The following is a 21,896-nucleotide window of genomic DNA, read 5'->3' as shown; positions in this document are numbered from 1 at the left end:
ATCCAAACACAGCACAACTTAGCCCAGAAAATGGGTGTGTTTTTTTTTCCTCTCTTTTTTTTATTTGTCACTGACTAGGAGCAGCAATCGTGGCAAAGGGGAGCTGAGAAGTACAACACCACACTCAGGAAAACGGTATGAAAAGTACAAAAATAAGGAAGCCTATATATAATATCATTGCAGTCAATTACTAAAAATAAATATTGTAAACACGAAATAACAACATCAGGTGAATCTACAGTCACTCATTTCTGCTAGCAGCCGGACAGTCTTTGGCTTTATTTAACTCCCCCTGCCCCGCACGGAGCCAAGGTCCTCATTAAGATGCATTTTCTTTGTTTCAGGTTTGAAAGACAACAGCCTGAGAGGGATGTCACCGGGTGATTAATTTGATTCTCTCCTGTTCCAAGCTCCCTTGTGACCAGGAGTCACCCCATCACTGCCCACTCCTCTGCCAGAGCCAGAGAAGCGATGTGCCAAGAGATGATTCCTCCTCTTTAGCTGGGGAGGAGGAGAGCGTGGTGAGGTGGGGCACCGAGGTTCCCCATTCCAGTGTATTTGGTCGCTGTTTTACCACAGCACCTGTTGCACGGGGACGTGTGGATTTGGGGTATTTTGCACTCAGACATTGTCACCTTCCTTTCTCTGGCCAACAGCCTGGGCACATCCTGATTGCTTGGGGAGGGGCAACGTGGCCCCGAGCCACCCCAGGACAACCCCCTCTGCTTTGCCCCCTGCCAGCTGCTTCTGGGCCAGAGCTCTGTACCTCGGGAACTCTCAGGTCCTCCTTACATCTCAGGTGACAGGAGATGATACGCGGCCTTTGGCCCCGAGAGAGGAAGAGACAAATTGCAAGGCTCGGTATTCTGTTGCTTATAAAAAAGCAGTAACAATAAAACCCTGTCCAAAGTACCCCGAGAACGATCCCTGGGGAGGAAAGGGTGGCTTCCTGCCATGGGAGATGCCATTCTGCGCAGCCAGAGGAGGTGCCAGCAGGAAGGAGCACAAGGAAAATGCATCTGAATGGGGACAACCAAGCAAAACAAAACAAAAGCCATCCTACATCCACAGAGCAGCGCGTCTCGCCGGAGGAAAGACGGGCCGGTCAGCCTGTCCCTCTCCTTACATAGAATTTGATCTTCCCTTCATGTCAATAATTACAGTTTCAGCTTCCCTTCTTCATTTTAAACACATTCACATAACATGCCACGGCAACATTTTGGTGTGAGCTTACAATCAGACCACACAGCGACCGACCAACGGAGCCTGAATCGGCCACAAACGCAGGGCTGCCCGCGGTCCCCATCCTCCCCGCCCTGTCCCCAAAACGACACTTGCAGAAAAGTTAACCCAGACTGACAAAGCTGCTACGTGTCACAAAAGGGGCACAGCTGGGTAAGTCCCTAGGAGGTTAAAGACACCGCTGCTGTGGCACCCTTCTGCGTGATGGAGCAGGTAAAAACCTTTCTGTTCCAAGTTTTCAGCATGTAAGACGTCAGTCTTCTCAGGAAATAATCACACACAACTGCTTGGTATCCGATTAGAGGATTTCTATAGCATCTTTAAAAAATTTATTTAATATCTTCTAAAACTTCCACTAAACTTGGTTTCTTAAATCACTTCTATACACAGTCAGATTTTGTTATAATTGTCTTGAGGCTCATAAAAAAATAAGCATTTAAAATGCCCAAAGAGCAGTTTTGCTTTAGAATTGTGCTACTGAACTTGACCCCCAACATAGAAGAGATACTTTTGGTAATAAGGTGACCCCAAGCAGTATAAAAATATACATAAAAATACCCAAAAACCTCTGTCCTCCAAACTGAAGGTCTGTTCATGGGAATTATTATTATTATCATCATTATTATTTTTGTATATCACTGGATTTCATTACCTTCCACTAAATATTTACAGAAACACACATGCCTCTGCTCGTTCCCTTCACCCCCAGGCTCTCCTGCTGGTGAAACCGGGGGCTGCTCTGCACCATGGTGCACACAGCCTTGGGTAGGGGCTGGGGTGACAGCCCCGGGTGGCATCTGGGTGACACTGATCGGTGGCATTGGGGTGGCACCGCATCGATCAGGACCTGGGCGCTGGCAGGGGATGAGGCTGCCACGAACTGGGGGTGACAGCAGGGACTGGCTCCTTCGTCCCCTGCCTGCAGCATGGCCCTGGCTTTCCGGTGTCCCTCTCACTCTGGGGACAAAGGATGCCTGAAGTTCTCACACAACCACCCTCAGAATTTGGGTCTTTTTCTCCAGTCTACCCCAAGGAAATTTTAAATTAACAAGAAAAAAAAAAAGGAAGGAAAGAAGTACTCCGTACCATTCTTAAATGACATTAACATGACATGGAAGCTAAGCAGCACGGCCCTGAGGCCAGGTACATGAAAAGATGTACGATCTCTTGAGATGTGGGCACACGGTGTGCTAACGCAGGCACCCCCTGATGGCTAGGAAGACTTGGAGCTATTCCACAGACAAAATGAGCCAACACTCACCGCACAGGCTCAGGACACAAATCTGGGATGCTTCTGCACGCCTTCTTCGCACGCATGCGTGTGGTGGGGCTGGGTGCTAGTGGTGGGCAGGGGACACGCAGCCACGCTCTGGTAGGGTGCGGGTGGGAGGTGGGGGCGCGGGGCTTGCCCCCTGCCTCCCCTGGGGTTTTCCCAGCTCTGCTGGAGCCACCTCGGGTCCGCCAGGTCGGGCTCCGCTCGCTGCTCCGTGCGGAGACACGCGGCGCCTCTTGGTGCGGTTTCGCACCCCGTGCTTGAAGACTTGCCATGACTTTCATGGAAATAACACAGCCGTGATCAGGGTAAAAGACTAACGGAGGCCTTTAGCCCAATCTGAAAGAGGTTTTGCTTTCTACAGCACGGACACACGACATAGATAAATAGGTACTGGTTACTGTAAAGTGACGATGCAGCGTCGGCATTACTCTAATGTTTCTGCCATTAGGGAACACGTGAGCGGTCAGGAGGCGCGGGGAGGAGTGCTGGTGCTCGGCATCGGCTGTGGCTGGGATGGGTTCACAGCCGAAGACACTTTTAGCTTTACTCGACACGCAGTTTTTACAGCGTACGACCAAACGCCCCAGACAACGTTTCGTACAAAGCGTCTCCAGTCCCACCCGCGGCGTCCCGAGGGACCGAGTAAAGCTAAGAGTCTGCTTGCGAGGGGAGGCCACGTGTGTGTATGGGGGTGTGTGTGTGTGTGTACGGAGGGAGGGAATGGGGAAGGAAATCGGTTTTGTTGAAACCAAGCTCTTCGGCAAACCTCCCTTCTCCTACCGCTGGCCGGCCTCCCGGATGCGGCAAGCCACTGCCGTGATGAGCGCCGCGCCCTTGCCGCTGCCGTCCTCCGACTGCAGGAAGGTCACCTCACACTTGGGGGACAGCTGCTTCACTGTCTCGTGCATGACGGTGGAGAAGCTGCAGGGAAGGACAAGGACAAGGAGCTCGTGAGGCCTGTGGGAGGATGATGTGCCCAAGGCTGCCCTGCGCGGCTGCACGAGATGGCTGCCAGCGTCCATTGCTGTGGTGCCAAGGAGAAAAGGCAGCAGAGGGCACTTGTTAAATCCACACTGCATGCCCAGAGCCAAACCTGGCCTCACCTGTGGCCCCCCCAGGCCACCAGCCTCACCAGAGGAGGTTTTAGCTGCCCCCTACCCATGGTTGGGTTCAACCCGGACCTGGCTCCCCAGTTATTAAGGAGCAGCCTCCCAAACCAAGCCCCCCCCTTCCCTCCCCAGCCCAAATCTCCTCGGATGACCCCCTTGAGCTACTCACTGCGGGTGCAGCTTGTAGAGCGTGCCGTCCACGCCGACTGTCACCTTGAGGAAGTCCAAGCCGCGGTTCTCCCGGATCTTGTCCACCACGGCCGCCATGCCGGCCCCACAGAGCTGGGCAGCGCGCCGGGCCACCACCGTGCACACCTCCTTCACGATGATGCTGTCGTCGCACGTGCTCTCCAGGCCCAGGTGCTGGAGGATGGAGCGCACTTGCAGCAGGGCCAGGCAGTCGCTGGGGAGGACGTGAAGGTTGGGCAGCGTTAGGAGGAGATGGGGGCAGCGTGGGTGCGTGGCTTCCCCTTCCTCATCCTCCTCCTGCACAGCCCGGGTGCTCCTGGCTCAGAGAGCATCAACCCAAGGGGCTTCACAGGCAGAGGATGGAGGAGTCCGTGTTGTCACCCCCAAACACAGTTTCCCTGTCCCAAATCTCTGGATTTTACCCAATTATTTTCACTGTATCTTGCCCTGGTTCTGAGCTGAGCACTTGAGGCTTCTCCCGCAAGACCTGGGAACACTCCTCCCAAGCTCCAACCTGCAGCAGCGAGGCCAGGATCAGGTCCTCACCTTTCTATCTGGGACAGGAACTTGGTCTCAAAGATCCCTCTGGTCTTCAGCCTCTCGGAGATCCGTCCGCGGAAGAGCAGCCCTCGCTTGGTGAAGTCTATCAGGATGTTCCGGACGATCTCCCCCAGGTACATCCCGCTGATCATCTTCTCAAACCTAGCAAGGAGAGGGCAGGGCTGAACCTCAGGGCACGAAGGATCCAGATGGATTCACCGGGAGGCAGATGGGGCAACCCGGAGCTGTTCCTGGACACCCAGCCTCATCTCCACCTTCCGACACCTCCCCACAGACACCAGGTGTGAAGGGACACTCGTCACAGCCCCCAAAGCCCCCACACACCTTTGTTTCCCAGGGTTGAGAGAGAGCTCATCCACGGCCAAGTCAAACTCTGTCCGTATGTCATCCAGACACCCGCTGTCGCCGAAGGCGCCCCACTCCATGTTGATGCACATCCTGCCCTCATCACCTTCCACCAGCTCCACATTCCTCATCTCCTCCATGTAGCAGGCGTTGCTGCCCGTGCCTGCGGGGAGAGGAGCGTTTGTCACTGGGGCAGACGGTGAAAAGCAGGGTGTGCACGCAAGACAAAAGCCTTTGGACACCCTTTTCAATGAGATCCCTTTTCAACGAGATCCCTTTTCAATGAGATCGCAAAAGGTGCTGGGAGCAGGCAGCGGTTCCTGACCAGGATCAGGATGAGCAGAGGAACCCTGTAAGAAAGCTGCAGCTCTCACCGACTATCAGCCCCACTTCACAGTATGGATCTTCGTAGCCACACGTCATCATGGTGCCGACCGTGTCATTTACCACCGCCACCACATCCAGGTCGAACTCCTAGAGGGAAGGGGTTGCACGTCTTACCGCTGGGGGACACAGCTCACTGCACTGCCCCCAGGGTTGGGAAGGGACCCGTGGGCTTCCTACGGCCCCACGCTTCTGCCAGTGGGTGCTTGGGGCTCAGGACAGCTCCAGTACGATGCAACTGGAGAGGAAGCAGCCTGCTGGGACAGCCCTACCAGAGAGAACCCCCAGGGCAGGAGCTTTGGGCAGTCTGCATGGAGGCAGCGGTGTCCCCTCTGCTCATGGGGACGTCTGCTCCTTCCTGGCCAGGAGCTGTCTCCTAGCTCCAGGGCCTGAAAATCCAACCTCTAGCAATGACTAAGGGTGGTTGTTAAGACTCAGACACTCATTAACCGTGCTCAGCCCATTAATTTGCAGCCCAATTAAAGACGCCAGAGAGAGTCGGGATGTGGGAGTGAGAAGCCGGCTTCTCAGCGGCACGGCCGCTCACCTCTCTCCTGTGGATCGCCTCCTTCAGCAGGCTCACCACATCCTCTCCCTCGCAGCCAGTCGCTTTGAAACCTTTTGTCCACTTGAGGAGAATCCCCTGTGGTGGAAGAAAAACAGGGTAAATGGGGAGGGAGAGGGTCACCCCCTGCCCACCAGCTTGCGGTGGGCACCCTTAGGTCTCTGCCCGTGGGTGGGTGGGCTGGGTGTACCTCATCCAGGCTGGTCTGCTTGCAGGGGAAGGAGAAGGTGAACCCCAGCGGGAGCGAAACGCCCTTCATTCCCATGTATTCCAGGAAGTCGGAGATGCAGTGGACGATGTGGTCGAAGAGCTGGGTGCACAAAGATAGAGGAAGCGGTTACAACCACAGTGAGGAACACCAGCCTGCCCAACAGACCCGAAACAGCAACCTGTGGGTGCCACGGGGACACTTCCCTCCTCAGGGTGTCCCCAGAGCCCATCTGGCTCCTTCTAGAAACATTCGCCATCCATCCCCAAGTGCTGCCCAAAGTGGTTTGCAGAGCACAGAGTGTGACTTGAGACATCTCTCACTGATTATGTGCTCCCAGAGCCTGTGGTCGGCCAGTGCTGGCAGCTGCTGCTGTCACCCCAGGGCCCTGATCCTCCGCCTCCAGCAGCCCATCCTCACCTCCTCGCCCGTCCCCTGCATGATCTCCAGCGGGATGGAGTAGATCTTGTTGTGCATCTCCACGCCGCGCCTCATCCCGTTCCGCACACGCACCAGCAGCACGCGGAAGTTTGTGCCCCCCAGGTCCAGGGCGAGGAAATCGCCTTTTTCTGAAAACCAGGAGAGATCATCAGGAGAGAGACCCCAACAGGGAGCATCGTGGACTGGCCCAGAGGCTGATCCCAATCTGCTTTCATGCTGGGAGGCCTGGAAACCAAGACCTGGATGGGAATGGGTTGGGAATGGGATAGGAATGAGCTGCAGATGGAAAGCAGGATGGCGATGGAGAAGTTTCTCCAGACCTCAGGAGACTCCTTGCCAAGGGGCAGGCACACACCCGAGCCCCAGACAGACCCGGGAGCACAACCCAGGACGATGGTGGTGAGAAAGCTGTGGTGGAGCGAGCACACCCAGAGCAGAGCTTTGTGCTGGGTGCAGGCTGGCCTGGAGGCTTTTCCCAGTAGTGTACTGGAGGCTCAAGCCCTTGGTGCCACTCGCACTGTAAGGAGGGAAGGACAAAGGTCCCAGCCTCTCCTGGATGGTTCAGATGTTCAAGCCAAGATGCTCCTTGCCCTACGTAGGGCATGAGCAGGTCGGGCTGATGCAGGTGCCTCACCTGTGCCATCCGGAGTCGAGCACACGTAGGTGGGCAGCATCTTCACCGTGGCCTTGGCGTGCGTCTCCTTGCCCAGCCCCTTCTCCATCTCCACCCTCATCCTCCGCTTCACCTCCAGGAGCTGCTCGTGGCTCAGTTTGAGGGCCTCCAAGATCTTCTGCCTCGCCTTGTGCTGGGCGGCCAGCCTGTAGGCCACAGCCGTCACCATGGCTGCCCCCTTGCCGCTGCCATCCTCCGACCTCACGAAGCGGATCTCGCAGTCGGGCAGCAGCTTCCGCACCGTCTTATGGAGGCGCCGGGCAAAGCTAAGGAGGAGGAGGAAGAAAAGGACTCGAGTGAGCCACCATGGGTCACATCAACCTCTGGGATGGCAAACGAGGAGGATTTGGGATCCAAATGGAGGTGCCTGGGGGCCAGCACCCTGCAGCCAGACCCCCTCTTGGTCCCCACTGGCCTCTCGCCGATGTTTCGAGGACTTACTGGGGATGCTTCTTGTAGACAGAGCCGTCCACACCGACCGTGGAGCGCAGCCGGTCCACCCCCTTGTTCTCCTTGATGCGCCGCAGCACGGCGGCCAGGGTGGCCCCGCACAGGTTGGCCGAGCGGGTGGAGACGATCTGGCAGATGCGGTGGGTGGCCAGGCAGTCCTCGTGGGATGGCTCCAGGCCCAGCTTGGTGAGGATCTCGTGGGCTTTCTGCAGCCCTTCTTTCTCCCTGGGCAGCCAAAACAGAAGGGATTAATGCCTAGAAATCCAGCTTTCGCCACCTGAGGTGTCCCAGTTGGCCCAATGGGTCCAATTTCTCCCAGTGTAGATGTCAGGAGGTGGGCTGGGACACCAAAAAAACATCCAGACCCTACTTACTTCTCGATAGCGGAGACGTATCTGGTCTCAAAGTGGCCGGTAGTGCGCAGGTCTGACGTGAGCTTCCCCCTGAACAAGAGCCCCTCCTTGGCCATCTTCACCAGGATGAGCCGCACCAGCTCTCCCATGTACATGCCGCTGATCATCTTCTCAAACCTGCCAAAGGGGCGAGCACCAGATGCGTTTGTTTGGTTACTGGAGGTGGCCACCAGCAGCATAGGCACGCAAAAATCAGCTGGTGCCCCAAAAAGAGGGTAGAAACTGAGCAATTCAAGGCAGTGGTGTGCCTGCGCCCCTGCAAGAACCGAGGCCAGGTCGGCCTTACACCCTCAGCTGTGACACCGCAGCCTCCCAGGCACAACCCGGGTGTCTTTTTCCATATTTTATCCCATCACCAAGAAACTAAAGGCATGTTGATGGGCATCCTCCTGCGAGGAGGGCTTAAGGCTACCTGATGGGCAGAGATTCCCCTTAATCCCACCACTGCTGCCAGCTGGGATGGTACCCAGGGAGGTCTGTAGGACTTGGCTGTGAACATTAGGTGGTGGTATTTGCTTTTTGATCATTCCATTGGCAGGGGGAAGGAAACAAATCAGCGCATCCAAGCGGAAGGCTGACGAGGGAAGCGGGCGTTAGGGGGCTCACAGCCCGAATCTCCAACCCATCCCCTGCTGAAGCTGCTGAAGCTGGCAGGGTGGAGGACGCCGTGACCCACTTAACTGGGATGACCGTGTCCGTCCCCCAGCACCAGCACGACAGGAGGACAAAGCAACGCGGAGCAAAGCCCACGGAGCCAGGAACCTGCTTACAGCTGCTTGCCGGGGTTGAGCGAGCCCATGTCGATCTCGTGGTCGAACTCTGTCCTGATGTCGTTGAGCGCGCCGTCGTCGCCGAAGGCGCCCCACTCCATGTTGATGCACATCCTGCCCTCGTCCCCCTCCACCAGGTCGATGTGCCTCATCTCCTCCATGTAGCAGGCGTTGGTGCCGGTACCTGAACCAAGCGTGGGGGTTCAGTCATGTGGAGGTGACAAATGGTGCTGGGTTCCCCTTATTCTCCATAACTAGCACCATATAAAACACTAAAACATCTCCTTGGTTCACACAGGAGAACAAACAGGCAGTGCTGTTTGCTTTTAAGGTCACTATCACCTTTGTCACTCCCCAAAAGACCCTGAAACCCGCAAGGAACATGATCCCTTTTGGGGGCTGCTCAGGACGGACCCGAATTCTCCCCCGCTCAGCCCTGCTCACCGACAATGAGTCCAACTTCGCAGTTGTGGTCGTCGTAGCCACAGGTCATCATGGTGCCCACGGTGTCATTCACCACGGCCACGATGTCTATGTCAAAGTCCTGAAATGGAGGAGAGGAGGCTGAGCGCTGCCGAACCCGATCACAGCACCTCAGCAAACCCCATGCACCCCATCCCATCCCCGAGGGACCTGCATGGCTCCTTACCCCTCGCTTCTTGATGGCTTTGCGCAGCAGGGACACCACGTCCTTGCCTTCCACGCTGCTGCACTTGAACCCCTTTGTCCAGGTGACGAGGATGCTCTGCGGAGGGACAGCAAGAACCAGAGCTCAGTGGGACCCACGCACTTCAGGGTCCCCAAATCACCCAACCCACACACGGATGGACAGACGGACAGAACTGCAGGTGGAGCTCCCCCCGTTATCTCCTGTGAGCCATTGCATCAGCAACTGTTTCCGCATCCTGGTTTATGGCCATGGGCCCGTGAGTCACTCGCTCCCTCCTGCCGGGAACGTGACCTCGGTGGCTGGGTTCATGGAGCTCTGGAGCAGAACCAGCTCCAGTGCATGCAGCGGATCCACGGATCTGCCTGCTATGGGATGCATCTCGCCGCCCCACCAGCACAGGCACCGGGACTGTCCCCATTTGGGGACGGCAGAGCTATAACTGTCGCCCAGAAAAAGGGTGTGGGCATCGACCTAATTGGCAATCTCCAACAGCAGATTTTTCAACCCAATTGCTGGGGGTGCTTTGGCAAGAGGCAGACAAACAGCCTTATGGATGGGGAAACCGAGGCACAGAGTGCAATGAACTGGGTGCAACCGTGGAGCCGACACTTCCTCCCTCAGCAACTTGTCCCTTTTACAGCCCTCGCTGCCCCTGCGAGGGAAGCAGCCATCCTTCCTCATTGCCACCACCACGTCCCCGGTGCAGAGGTCGTGCCCTGCTGCCGGGGCAGCGTGGAGCCGCCCGGACCCAACCCCTAACCGTGGCGAGTGAGTTAAAAACAGCCCCTGGGAGCAGGAGACGGCGGCACGTGACGCGCGGAGCAGAGCCACGTGCCTCGGGGCTCACAGCGAGGTCGTGGGCGCGGATGTGATGCTTGGCACGTCCGTGCTGTGCAGTGCTCGGGGCTGCTGCTGCTTCGCCGAGCGCCGGCTGCGCGGGGGGATGGCTGCCACGACGAGCTCAGTATCATCCCCCCCCCCCCCAGCCCTGCACATCCCAAAGCGCTAAGGTTTAGCGGTGGGGATGATCTCAAAAGGCTTTTTTTTTTGCAACCTGAATGGTTCTGATGCGGTGCAGAATGAAATGTGGAGCAGATCCTGTCACCCACCTCATCCAGCTTGGTCTGGTGACACGGGAAAGAGAAGGTGAAGCCCAGGGGCAGCTTCTTGTCCTTGATTTTCAGCTTCTCCATGAAGTTGGCCAGGCACTCGGCGATGTGGTCGAAGAGCTGAAAGGTTGAGGGTGTGCATGAGAGCAGCGGTCGCGTCCCATGTGCTGGAGGGGCTGGTGTCACCCTCTGTCCCCCACAGCACACCCACACGGTCCCGACCTGGCATCAGGGATCCAGAGCTCCGGGCAAAGAGAGGCAGAAGCTGCCCAGAGCAGGGAAAGGACACAAAGGGACCAACCCCAGCCCCAGCAGACATCTCGGTGGCTTGGAACAACCCCGGCTCCTTCCAAAGGATGGAGCCACCACATGTTGGGGCTCCCCAGGAGATAGGGGCCGGGGCGTAAAGGAGGGGAGGCTGCCACCCACCTGCGCCCCGCTGCCCCGCATGAGGTCCTCGTGGATTTCATAGATCTGGCTCTCCATCTCCACCTTCTGCAGGCCGTTGTCGGACACCCTGACCCGCAGCACGCGGAAGTTGGTGCCACCGAGGTCCAGCGCCAAGAAGTCGCCGTCCTCTGCAAGGAGAGAGCCAGGAGTTAACGGGGCCGGGCCCCTGCGGCAGCATCCCGGAGCACGATGCCCGAGTTGGAGCTGCAGGGCTGCCTGCAGGGAATCCTGCCCCCTCCCCAGATGTGGGGCAAGGTGTGGGATGGAGCCCTGGGATGAGGTGGGACGTATCCTGACCCCTTATCTAGGGGATCACTGGTTGTGGTGGAAGCAGGACTGGGGGCTCTGCAGGAGGAACCCTGAGCAGCCCCACCCAAGCGAACCAATGCCCAAAACACCACCCAAAAATGATGCAATTCCTGGGGAAGACACCAAAGCAGTGCCATAAGAGAGGTGGCACCAGGCTGTCCCCTAACCCTTTGTTGCAGGGACCCCGGGAAAGCTCCCAGGTCCCCAGCCCCAGCGACCAAAGCCCTGCTCCGAGGCTGAGCCCCGCCGCGCTCTCCTTCCTCGAGCTTGGCTAAAACTTTGCTATGGGGGTAGGGGGACAGGGACTGCTCAGGGCTGTCCCACAGCTGGCTGCCCCACACTTTGTGACTTTTTTTCTCTCCGTTTTACCAAGCACTATGGCAGCTCGCTGATGGATTTGGGATCAACTGAGACCTGGGGTGCGGGAAAAGCGCCCAGCTGGCTGTTTCAAAACCCTGTCGGTGTGGGGAGAGGGCTGGGGGAAAGCCCTCCATCAGCACTGTTTGGTTGCTGCACACATTTAAATGTGCTGCGCTGGCTCCCCCGGGCAGATTACAGCGCCCGGGGCCGCATTGTGCCCGGCCCTGCGTTTACAAAGGGGCTGCGGCTGGAACAAAAAGCGTGGTTTATTGGTATTCCAGGGGGAGCGGGCGGCCGGCACCGCTCGGCCCCAGCCGGGCACCGCAGGCGGTGACAGACCCCAAGGGTGGCCTGGAAGTGGCTTCACGGAGCCTTTTTAACCAGGGGTGTCCCAAGAAGTGGTCCTCCCTGCGCAGGAAGGGGGGATTGGTGGTGAACAGAAATAGGATGGCGGTCCTGAGGTGGTGGGGTCGGGCAGCTTTGGTGCGATGGATGAAGGAACGGGGAGGTTTGGGGGGCTGCTGGGCTGCAAGGTGGGGTCCTGCCACCAGCCCCTGCTCCAAGCCAAGTGCTCACATTGATTTTGGGGTGGTTTCATGCTCATTTAGCAAGAATGGGGTCTGCAGGGACTCTGTATGGCCCTCACTTCATCCCTGGAGCAGCGCAAGCACCCCAGGAGAGCTGTCAGCTCACAGCACCCTCAGCAAGGCTCAAGGCTGGGGCTGCGGGGGGGGTCCCAGAGGTGCCCCAGGTCCTGCCCACGGTGGGGTCTCCCCATTCCCTTCCCTTCCCCGCAGCCCCCTCGGATGGGTTTTCACAGCAGGTTTCCTTTTCGCAGCACAGCATTTGGGCACTTAAGCCCCGCGAACCCCTTTTCATGGGGGCAGCCCCACGCTGTGCTTTTTCCCTTCCTGGAGGCCAAAGAGCAAGGACGTGGCCGTCCCCTCGTCCTGCCCAGGTCCAAATCAGCCTTTCCTCGACCCTACAAACAGCAGCCATCACCACAAAGCAATGACAGGACGTGCCCATCGGCCCCAAGGAACGAAACACCGGCTGCAAGCCAGAGAGGTGTGAGCGGCGGTTGGCTTTGCAGGAGGAAAGGAAGGCAGGAAAAATAGGAAAACCGGGGAACTTCTCTCTGGGAAAATTCCAGGATCTGGGCTTGACGATGGACTGGGTTTGCAAATATCACAGTCACAATCACGTCAGATTAGGGCCTGGTTAGGCGATAAGGTGCGGGCGGCGATGCCGAGCTCCCGGCAGGAAGGCAAACACCAAGATTGGATTCTAGGCACTGTTTGCTCTCAGCCCCGAAGACCAGCGTCTAATTCCGTTAAACACACCCGAGCTGCCTGGAAGGAAGTGCTCAGGCTGTTAGCTAAGCGGGCAGGGCGCTCTGCCCTGCTTGGAAATGTTTTCTGTCCGGGCTGGGGGCAGGGAAAAGGAGCACCTTCCCCAGGAGCTGTGGGGTTTGGTGGCCCTGGGTCCTGCCTGGTCCTCGAGGGGTCAAACTGCTGGTGTCTGAAGTCCCCTTCCATTGGGGTGGCCTGGGATCCAAAATCCCCTTCCACTGGGGAGGCAGCAGCTCAGCACTGGGAGCACAGAGGGGCTGTAGGTGCATCGGGCTGTGCCACGCTGGGTTTGCACCACCAGGGATGAACCCAGCAGCTTGGTTCAGGCACAACCGGGTCCCTCGAGCAGCAGGAACAGCGTGTGGCTGAGCCCACCGTGAGCTGGAAGAGAGCAAGGAGGTGCCAAAAGCAAAGGAAAAACTCATTTTGGGGCTGTTTGCTGCCTCCAGCGGCTGGCAGCGGGATGCTGGGGGCATCTGAGCACCGCCGTGCCCTTGCCCTGCGTCTCCCGCGGGCACGACCTTGTGTTCGTGTAAGCCCCTCTCATCCAGCCCTGAGGAGCAGGCATCATCTGGCCTAATCCGACAGCAGAAACTGTGCAGGAGCACGGGGAGGCATGAAGGGCAAGGACGCTTTGGAGGAGGACAGTGCAGAGCCCTGGGAGCCTAAAAAAATAAATATATATATTTTTTAAATAGAAAACTGCATCCCTTCATGCAGCAACATGCCCCTTGTCACCCTAAACTGCCACCCAAGAGCGGTGGCGATGATGCTGGCTTGCACTGGGAGAAAAATCCTGGTGGAATTTTTTTTGGGAGGGTTTTATGGTAAAGGTTTTGCTCGTGCAGCCAGCAGCAGTGGGTGCAGGCTCTCCCTGCCTCTCCTCGGGGAGCACCGCCACACACACCCCGCTCGCTCCCGCGCCGCTCCCATCACCTTTGGCTGCCGTTGTTCACGTAGCCGGGGGCAGGATTGGGGCTATCCCTGTAATTAAGGCGTTCTCAAATATTTAAAGAGATCTAAATCTCAATCCCGGGGCAGGCGGCCAGGTCCGGCTGTCGGCGGCACCGGGGTGCGGGCAGGCACGCAGCCAGCTCCTGATGCTCCTTGTGGCTCCCCGGGGACCCGAAAGCTGCACCCCCCCCTGCACCTCCACCCGTCCATATCCTATAGATCAGGACCCGTGTCTGCAGGTCTGACCCATACCAGGATGGGGTTCTTCTGGCAGCTCCCTTTTTCCCTGCTTTTTCCACTGAGGTTTCATAAGATCCCATTGAAGGCGCCAGGGCTGAACAGCATCTCCAGCCACCGAGCCCGAGGAGGAGGTGCTGGAGGAAGAGGTTTGGTGCGGGATGAGCAAGTCAGAGCCTGAAACGGGAGCCGTGCCTAGCCAGGAGCGTGCTCCATCTCCTGGCCGAGAGGGGTCTGGTCCCCGCCGGGAGGCCGGAGGCACGTGGCAGCGTGCAGAAAGGCGCATTGTGAGGCTCCGAGCCTCCCCAGAGCCTTCTCACGTGGTCCCCACAGCGTTCAGGGCTGTCTGGCAGCACAGCTGCCTCCAGCGCTGATGAAATGCGATGAGCTGGACCCGTGACAGCCTCGTCCTGCCGGGACAGGCACATGAGGGCTGAATCCCACCCCAGCCCATGCCGCCACGAGCTGGGAGCCCCCCGGTCTCCATCCTGTGCCCAGCACCCCCTGCCACAAGTGGGACCTCCTTTTGGGCAACGCCAGCCCCGTTCCTGCAGCACTGCGAGGCCAAGTGGCCCCTGGCACGTGGTGGCACCTCCAGGGCCACCTCACTGGGGACAGCTGGCCCTGCTCGGCACAGGGGGAGCCGTTTCCCATTGCCGTTCCCGTACCTGTGCCGTCCGGGGTGGACCTCACGAAGGAGGGCAGCATCTTCACCGAGGCGGTGGGGTTGGTGTCAGCTCCCAGCCCTTTCTCCATCTCCTTGCGGAAGCGCTCGGACACCTCCTGGAGGGTCTCCTCGGAGAGCCGCATGTGGTACAGGTACTTGTCCACCTGAAAGGTGCCGAGAGGCAGGAGGTGAGAGGGATGGGGGCGACCTGGGCACGAGCCCCATGGTCAGAGGAAGCTCTGCCAGCAAGAGCAGGTCATCTGTGCCAGGGGACAGCTGTGCCCGTGCTGCTGCAGCAGCTTCTCTGCATGCTGGTAACACTTGTCACAGCCCTGGCACATCTTCCTGAACACCTCGGGGTCACAAAATCGCGCCTTGTGCCCTTTGCTGCAGCATCACCAGACGGGGATGCGGGAGAGCCAAACCCCGAGTTCCCCCGCAGCCCCCAGCCACGTTGCAGCAGGGGCCTGATTCTGCCCCCGAGTCGAGTCCTGGGGCTGTGCAGCAGAGGATGGCTGGGACTCAGCACCCCAACCCGCTCTGCGTAGGCTGCTGGTGGGGAATTCACCCCATTTATTTCATTTCCTTGCTCTGCTGGTCATTCGTTCCCTCCTGGGGAGCCCTTACAAAGGGTTATGGTGCTGGCAGCTGCTCAGCGCCCTGCAGCAAACACCCAGAGCCACGAGCGAGGTGCCCAGAGCCACGTGCCAGGTGCCCGGCTGCCCCTACAAGTGGCATCGAAGCGCCCCTTGGGAGGACAAAGGGAAAATCCCGGCCCCGAGCCAGCCACTGGCACCGGGCACGCTCCTGTCCGTGAGCTGGGCAGGGCCGGCAAGCGGAGAGGCGGACAGACAGACGGACCGCCAGCTTCCCGAGCTGTGCCCCGTCGCAATTAACTTCACTTAACGTTAATTAAAGGGCAGCTGCAAGCCCTGCGAAGCCAGAGGAGAACCCCACCCAGCTGCTCACCTGTCTGCAGGCACGTACCATGGGGTCACCCCGAATCCGGCGTGCCTTTTATTCCTCCTGATGGAGGAAATTGGCATTTTGCGGGCGCGTAACGAGCGCTGCCCTCACTGCCCTGCTCCCCCGCCTGCTCCGGGCTCTGTCTCAGGGCTGCTTGGGGTCCCCTCTCTCCAAAATTTCAGGGCCCAAACCCTGTTGAAGGGGCTTGGAGCGGTAGGCGGCGGGTCCAGCCTCCTCCTCGCATCCCCCTGGGGGTTTCTGGCCAGGATGTGACCTGGAACAGGCGACTGGAGCTGGGGCAGATGCGAACCGGGAGCAGCCCACGAGGAAACGTGCCCTTCCCCACACCCCCAACTGTTTGCCTGCCCCTCCTCACCCACCCGGGGAGCAGGAAGGCAAACACCCGCTGCTTCCTCCCCTCCCGTTTGCTTTCCCCGACTGCTGCCCATGGAGCAGGGCTGGGGTTGTGGCCTCTCGCCTCCACCCGCTGCCTCCTCCACGAAATTCCCTCTGGGACCGCCCTGGCGGCCGTGGGTCGATGGCACCGAGCCGGGCCGGGTGGCCCAAGCCCACGGGACCGTGTTCTGCCGGGCTGCGGGCGCCTTTCCCCAACCACCGCCCCGCTCCTTTGGGTGCCTCAGGAGCACCTCGCGCTGCCTGCGGCTCTGGAGAGGCAGGATCCAACCTTCCCTCTGCCTCGCCTTGCCTTCTGCAGCCTCGGGTGGCTCAGGGGTTCCTGGTAAAGATGGTTTTGGGGCAAAATGTCCCAAGAAAGCTCCTTTAGATCAGTGGTGCACACACCGTGCTGCCGGTGCTTGTGGCATTGCTCCTGAAGGGTAGCACCACGGTGCAAAAGTCTCTCTCCCGTCCTTCACTTGGACCTCATGTGATGGGGTCTCATCCCTGTGGGGTCACAAAAAGCTGCCAGCACCCCCCTGTCCCCTTCGTCCTTCCCACAGGAGCTGGGATCTTCTCAGCATCCTCCGAGGCCAGCTCCCTGCCCTGGTGCAGGGCACGAGGTTGTGCCTCCCCTCCGCAGGACACGTTCCTCATGTCCTCCAGGAATAATCGGCGGCGCGAGACGCAGGGTGACCTTCCTCTAATCCCCGAAGCTCTTTAAACCCGGGATCATCTTCTCCTACAAACGCAGACCCCGTCCCACTTGGCGGCTGAGCCAGGTCAGGGCGGCCGGGGCACGGTGGGCGCTGCAGCACCTCCCCGGGTCCAGGCACCCGGTCCTGACCCAGAGCTGGGGAACACGACGGGACCCAGCCTCAAATAAACGGGGTCACTGGTCCCAGTACGCCTTCCCCGCTGGTACAAACTGGGAGGTGGAGGACAGGATGGGAAGGAGGCTCTGCTGCCCTCCCTACGTGCTCTGAGGGAGGAGGAAAGCTCGAGCTGCGGGGGAAGGTCCGGGTGGTTTGGGAGTTGCTGGAGGAGCAGCTCCGTGAGCTGGCCAGATGATATTTTCTGATTTTTTTCCTCCTAATCCTCCAGATGTTCCCACCGGGGTGTTCCTAAGGGTTTGGAGCTGCAAACACACAACCACGAACAATTTCACAGAATTTCTAGGTTGGAAGAGACCTCAAGATCATTTTCCTTCCAGTTCAGGGAAAACTCCCTTGTGCTCAGACCCTATCCCGGCGCACGGGCAGTGATTTGGGTTGGGGCGCCCCGAAAAGAGAGGGGGGAGGAAAGGAAAAGGAAGCTCTGCGACTCGTGGCAGCGGGACCGGCACCGCTCGAGGGTGGCAATAGCAGCGCGATTACAGCTTCCGGCAAGCGCCACCGCTTCCTGCAGCGCCGCAGGGACGGCCGGGGCGCTTCGTGCTCCTGCAGCACCCGCGTGGCCGCTGGCAGCCATTCCCCTTTGCCGTTTTAGTTTTTTTTTCACCAAAAATAAAGTGCCACAGGGTCGGTCCCCTCCGGTTTCCAGCTGGACGCAGCCGTACCAGGAGGATTCGCGGGGGATGGCGTGATGTCACGAGGGGCTGGCGGCGTGCTGGAGTGGATTCTTTGCCTTTTTGGCAACGGAGAATCAAATATTTGTCAGGATAGAAAACACGGCCCAGTTCCGAGAGGGCTTCAATGCTTTGATGAACAGAGCTGGGCCAAAGCAGCGCTCCTGAAAACTACAAATGCGCACTTCCAGCCCTCCCCGGCCTCCTCCTGACAGTCCCTTTTCCTGAAATTGATGAATTCCCTTTTCCTGAAATTAATGAATTCCTGCCCCAGTTCTGACACAGCCACGACCTTTCCCTTGGCAGACGCCGACCTTGCTCCAAACGCTGCCAGTCCCCGAGCCCCCCGCTTCGGGGGGCCGGGGGCTGACGCTGCAGCCACCCCCTGACCCCTGCAGTACCCGTGTCCCTCGCCCGCTCCCTGCCTGCTGAATCCAACCCCGCGTGACCCTCCTGGTGCGGCCAAGCCCCCGATGACACAAGCCCCGAGTCATTTCCAGCCGCAGTGACTCAGACCCTTTCCTGCTCGGCCGGTTCCTCCCAGCCCTCGGCCGAATCCTGCCCTGCAGGAGGAGCAGGGCGCCCGTTCCTCAGCCCCCTGCATCACCGGGAGCCGGCGAATGGGGACCTGTCCTCCTGCATCTCCCCCTGCCAACCCCACCCAGCTAAGGGCAGCCCCAAAAAAAAAGCATTTGAACCTGAAAATGGCCTCGTTTCCAGCTTGAAATTGGGAGCCAGGAGCTGGCTGTGGATCATCCACCCTACGTGCACCCTCCTCCCTTACCAGCAGCCCTCTCCTGTTTTAAACCATCCCAGCCCCCCCTTCGGATGCTGCCTCGCAAAAAAAGGGGGCTGTGAAGGCTGGGAGCAGCATGACACGGCAGGGAAACTGAGTCACAGCCCGAGGCAAATGGGAGGAGGCTCGGGACGGGGCTGCACCACGGCACCCCGAAAGGTGATGGAGGCCAGGGAGGCTGGGCAGGCTGTCTGTCTGTCCGTCCCTCCGTCTGTCTGTCCCGCCGCTGACCTTGCCAGGACGAGGAGAAGCCGCACGATGGCTTCCAGGAACCTGCAATCCCAGCGGGCCCCTCCCACGGCTGCAAAAAAAAAAAAAAGGGAGCCGGGGCGAAAGGAGCGACATAAAATTAATTTACTGCAGCAAAAGATAAAGGGGGGAGCAAAACCTGCTGGTTGGGGCCAAAAATGGGAGTAAAATGAACCTGAGCTCCGTTTTTCCCTTCTTTCTAAGGAAAAGTACTGGTGAGGAAGGAAAGCTGCCGGCCCAATTATTTCATGGTGAGTCACGAGCCGCCCGCTCCCGCTGTCACCTCGCTGGCACGGGGCTGGGGCTGGCAGCAGGAAGCCCAGGGCCTGGCACATCCCCGGGGAACGCGGTCGGGTGGCGGCAACTTTCATCCCGGGGTGGCAAAGGACGCGGCCCAGACTCACTGGGGTTTGCACAACCCCAGGGAGGTGAGAGGGGATCGGGCCCCGACCCACTTCCCTGCCAGCTGGAGCAAAGGGAAAGAGTTCGGGGCCACCGAGCGGGCCCCCGGGGAAAGCTGGGTTGAGGAAAAATGCAAAGAAAAGTCCGATTTTGGGGCTGCTCTGAAGGCCTTTGTCCCGCTGTGGAAAGAAACCACAGCACAGGGAAAGGGCACTTCCTTCCCACGTCCGAGGCTCTTTTCTGCCTGATTCGGACCAAAAAAAGGCGCTTGACCCCAAGCACGGCCTGGGAGAGTGCCCTAAAATCTTTTCCCAAATTCAGGCTTGAACTCTGGGCTTAGGTTTAAGTTTGGCACTTGGAAAAATCACAGCTTTCCAAGAATTTCATCCCCTACATTTCTCTGTGCTGGGTACCTGCTCAGGAGGATTTGCAGGGATTAATTATCTGCCCCTACCAGCACGGATGCCCTCATCCCCTACAGGAGAGCCATGCCGAGCTCCAAATTCACAGGAATTTGTTTAAAAAACAACACCAGCTGCGGGTCTGGTTACTTTTTGGGGCCAAACGCAGCCGTTTTGTCCCACATCTCCACCACCCGCTTTGTTTGGGCTCAGGAGCAGAAGGAATCACGGCGGCTCCCGGGCACGCCGCGTAACGAAGCCGAAGGCGCTCCACAAACCCCCCCGGCCGCCCTCCCCGGCTCCTGATAAGGAACCCGAGAGCTGACCCGAAGCCAAAAACGCAGCAGCGGGGCCACGCCGCTGGCCTATTTCTGCCGCCGGGTTACACAACCCTCTCTCGTGGCTCGCGCGCTTGCACAACCCCACGACACTTGACACAGCCAGCGGAGGGAGAAGACGAGCCCGTCTTTCTTTACGGCTAGGGAAGTTATTTCTATGCATGTTTTTTTTTTTTTTTAATTTTTTTTTTTTTTCTTTTCTGCACCCTTGTTTGACTTCCTATTTCCCGCAGCCCCAGGGCTGCCGCCAGCGTGGCGGGTTTCACCTCTCCCTGCCTGCTCCGCTCGCCGCATGTCCTCTCCGCCTTCCGAGACGGGAGCGAGGACGCTGGGGCTCCCCGTGGCCGTGCGCTTTCACCGCTGCTTCATTTTCATTTCCCAAAACCCCCACCAACTTCCACGGGAACTGCAGCCCCAGCTCAGGATGCAGCAGCCAACCCCCCCCCCCCCCGGCACTCTCAGCAGAGAAGCCCCGTACCCATGGCCCCGGCGGTGATTTTTTGCCCCAAATCTTTAATTTAACGAGAGCTGCTCACAGCCTGACCGCCCGCGCTGGCCAAACAAAGGACGGGCGTGGAGGCATCGCCGCTCGTGGTGCTCCGAGGTGCCGGTGCCGAACGCGCCGTGCAGCACCGGGACGCCTCCACTTGCGTTCGCGGTGCAAGAGCACGCTGCGGTCCTTGGGGGGTCGGAAATCAAGGCTGGCTCCATTTCCACACGGTTAATTAAGGGGGTTTAATTCCCCCCGGCCATTTCCCTGCCAGCCTCCCATGGGCTCCCCGTGCCCCCACGAGCCCCCCGGTGCCGGCGGTGCCGCGATGCCCGCGGGATGCTCGGGGGCCACACGTGCTACGGGGGCGGCCGGGCAAAAAAAAAAAATGCGGGGAGCAGAGCGGAGGGATCCCCCAGCCCCTGCCCATGGGGGGACACGTGGGGACACTTGGGGACACTTGGGGACATACGGGGACACGCGGGGCCCGCCACAGCACGTCCCGCACGGCGACACCGCCACCCGCCCACCACGGGCCCGCGGCCCCGGCGTCACCACCCTCACCCTCAGCTCCTTTTTTTTCTGGTTTCCCCTTTTTTTCTTTGCTTCTCCTCCTGTTTCCCCCATTTTTTTTCTTTCTTTTTCACTTTTTGCCTTGCTTTTTATCTTGTCTTTCTTTTTAACCCTTTAACTTTTTTTTAACTTTCCCCCCGCTTTCTCCCCCCTTTAAATATACTTTTTCTTTCTTCTTTATACATGTACATAGGTTTCCTTTCTTCCCCTTTTAACTTTCTTCTCCCCCTTTACGTGCATTTTTTCTTTCTCTCTCTATATATCTTTTCTTTCTCCCCCCTTATATATTTTTTTTCCTCCCCCTTAATATATATTCTTTCCCTTCTCCCCCTTATATTTTTTTCTTCCTCTCTTATTTTTCTTCCCCCTTATACACATTTTTTCTTTCTTCCCCCTTTGTATATATATTTTTTTCTTCTCCCTTTTTACATATATATTTTTTTTCTTCCAACTTTTTAAATATATTTTTCTTCCTACTTTTTAAACACATTTTTCTTCCTACTTTTTTTTTGTCCCCTCTTTTTATATACTTTTTTCCTCCCCCTTCATACACATCTTCCCTCCCCCCTTACCCGTATCCTTCCTTTCCCCCCTTTACGCCCCCTTTCCTCTCCCCCTTTCCACTTCCATCCATCTCCCCCGCGCCTCACGCCGAATTTTCCACCTCTCCCCGTCTCTCCCCGTCTCTCCCCGTCTCCCCCCGGTCCCCCCGGTGCCCCCCGGTCCCACCTTCTGCGCCTGGTCATGGCTGAGCTCTGTGAAGAAGTACGCGAGCAGATGGGACGCGATCATCGCGGCGCGGAGCGGAGCGGAGCGGAGGCGGCCCCCAGCAGCGCGCGCCGCGGTGCCCGCGCGCGCCCCGCCGCCTCATTGAGGATTCCCCCGGCCCCCCTGTGACGTAGCCCCCCCGCCGCGCCTCCCCATTGGCCGAGCCGCGAGGGTGTGTGGCGGCGCGCGCCGGGGGGCCCCGCCCACCGCCGGGGG

The 21,896-nt window shown here is 58.6% G+C and overlaps 1 protein-coding gene across 1 annotated transcript; it reads right to left on the bottom strand.

Annotated features, from left to right (window-relative positions):
- Positions 1–35: 35 nt before the first annotated feature.
- Positions 36–21,798, bottom strand: LOC311219249 (hexokinase-2). Its single transcript, XM_084302331.1, has 18 exons — positions 21,642–21,798; positions 14,736–14,898; positions 10,835–10,983; positions 10,406–10,525; positions 9,276–9,371; positions 9,071–9,170; positions 8,627–8,810; positions 7,818–7,973; positions 7,435–7,668; positions 6,955–7,259; positions 6,300–6,448; positions 5,862–5,981; positions 5,654–5,749; positions 5,097–5,196; positions 4,702–4,885; positions 4,363–4,518; positions 3,797–4,030; positions 36–3,439 (listed from the first exon to the last, which is right to left on the bottom strand). Exons 1-18 carry the CDS (start codon positions 21,702–21,704, stop codon positions 3,295–3,297), a joined length of 2,754 nt encoding a protein of 917 aa, XP_084158457.1. The 5' UTR covers positions 21,705–21,798; the 3' UTR covers positions 36–3,294.
- Positions 21,799–21,896: the final 98 nt, after the last annotated feature.

This window comes from Netta rufina, assembly GCF_964035555.1.
Source record: "Netta rufina genome assembly, chromosome: 27".
NCBI lineage: Eukaryota > Metazoa > Chordata > Aves > Anseriformes > Anatidae > Netta > Netta rufina.
This window is presented reverse-complemented; position numbering and strand designations above follow the sequence as displayed.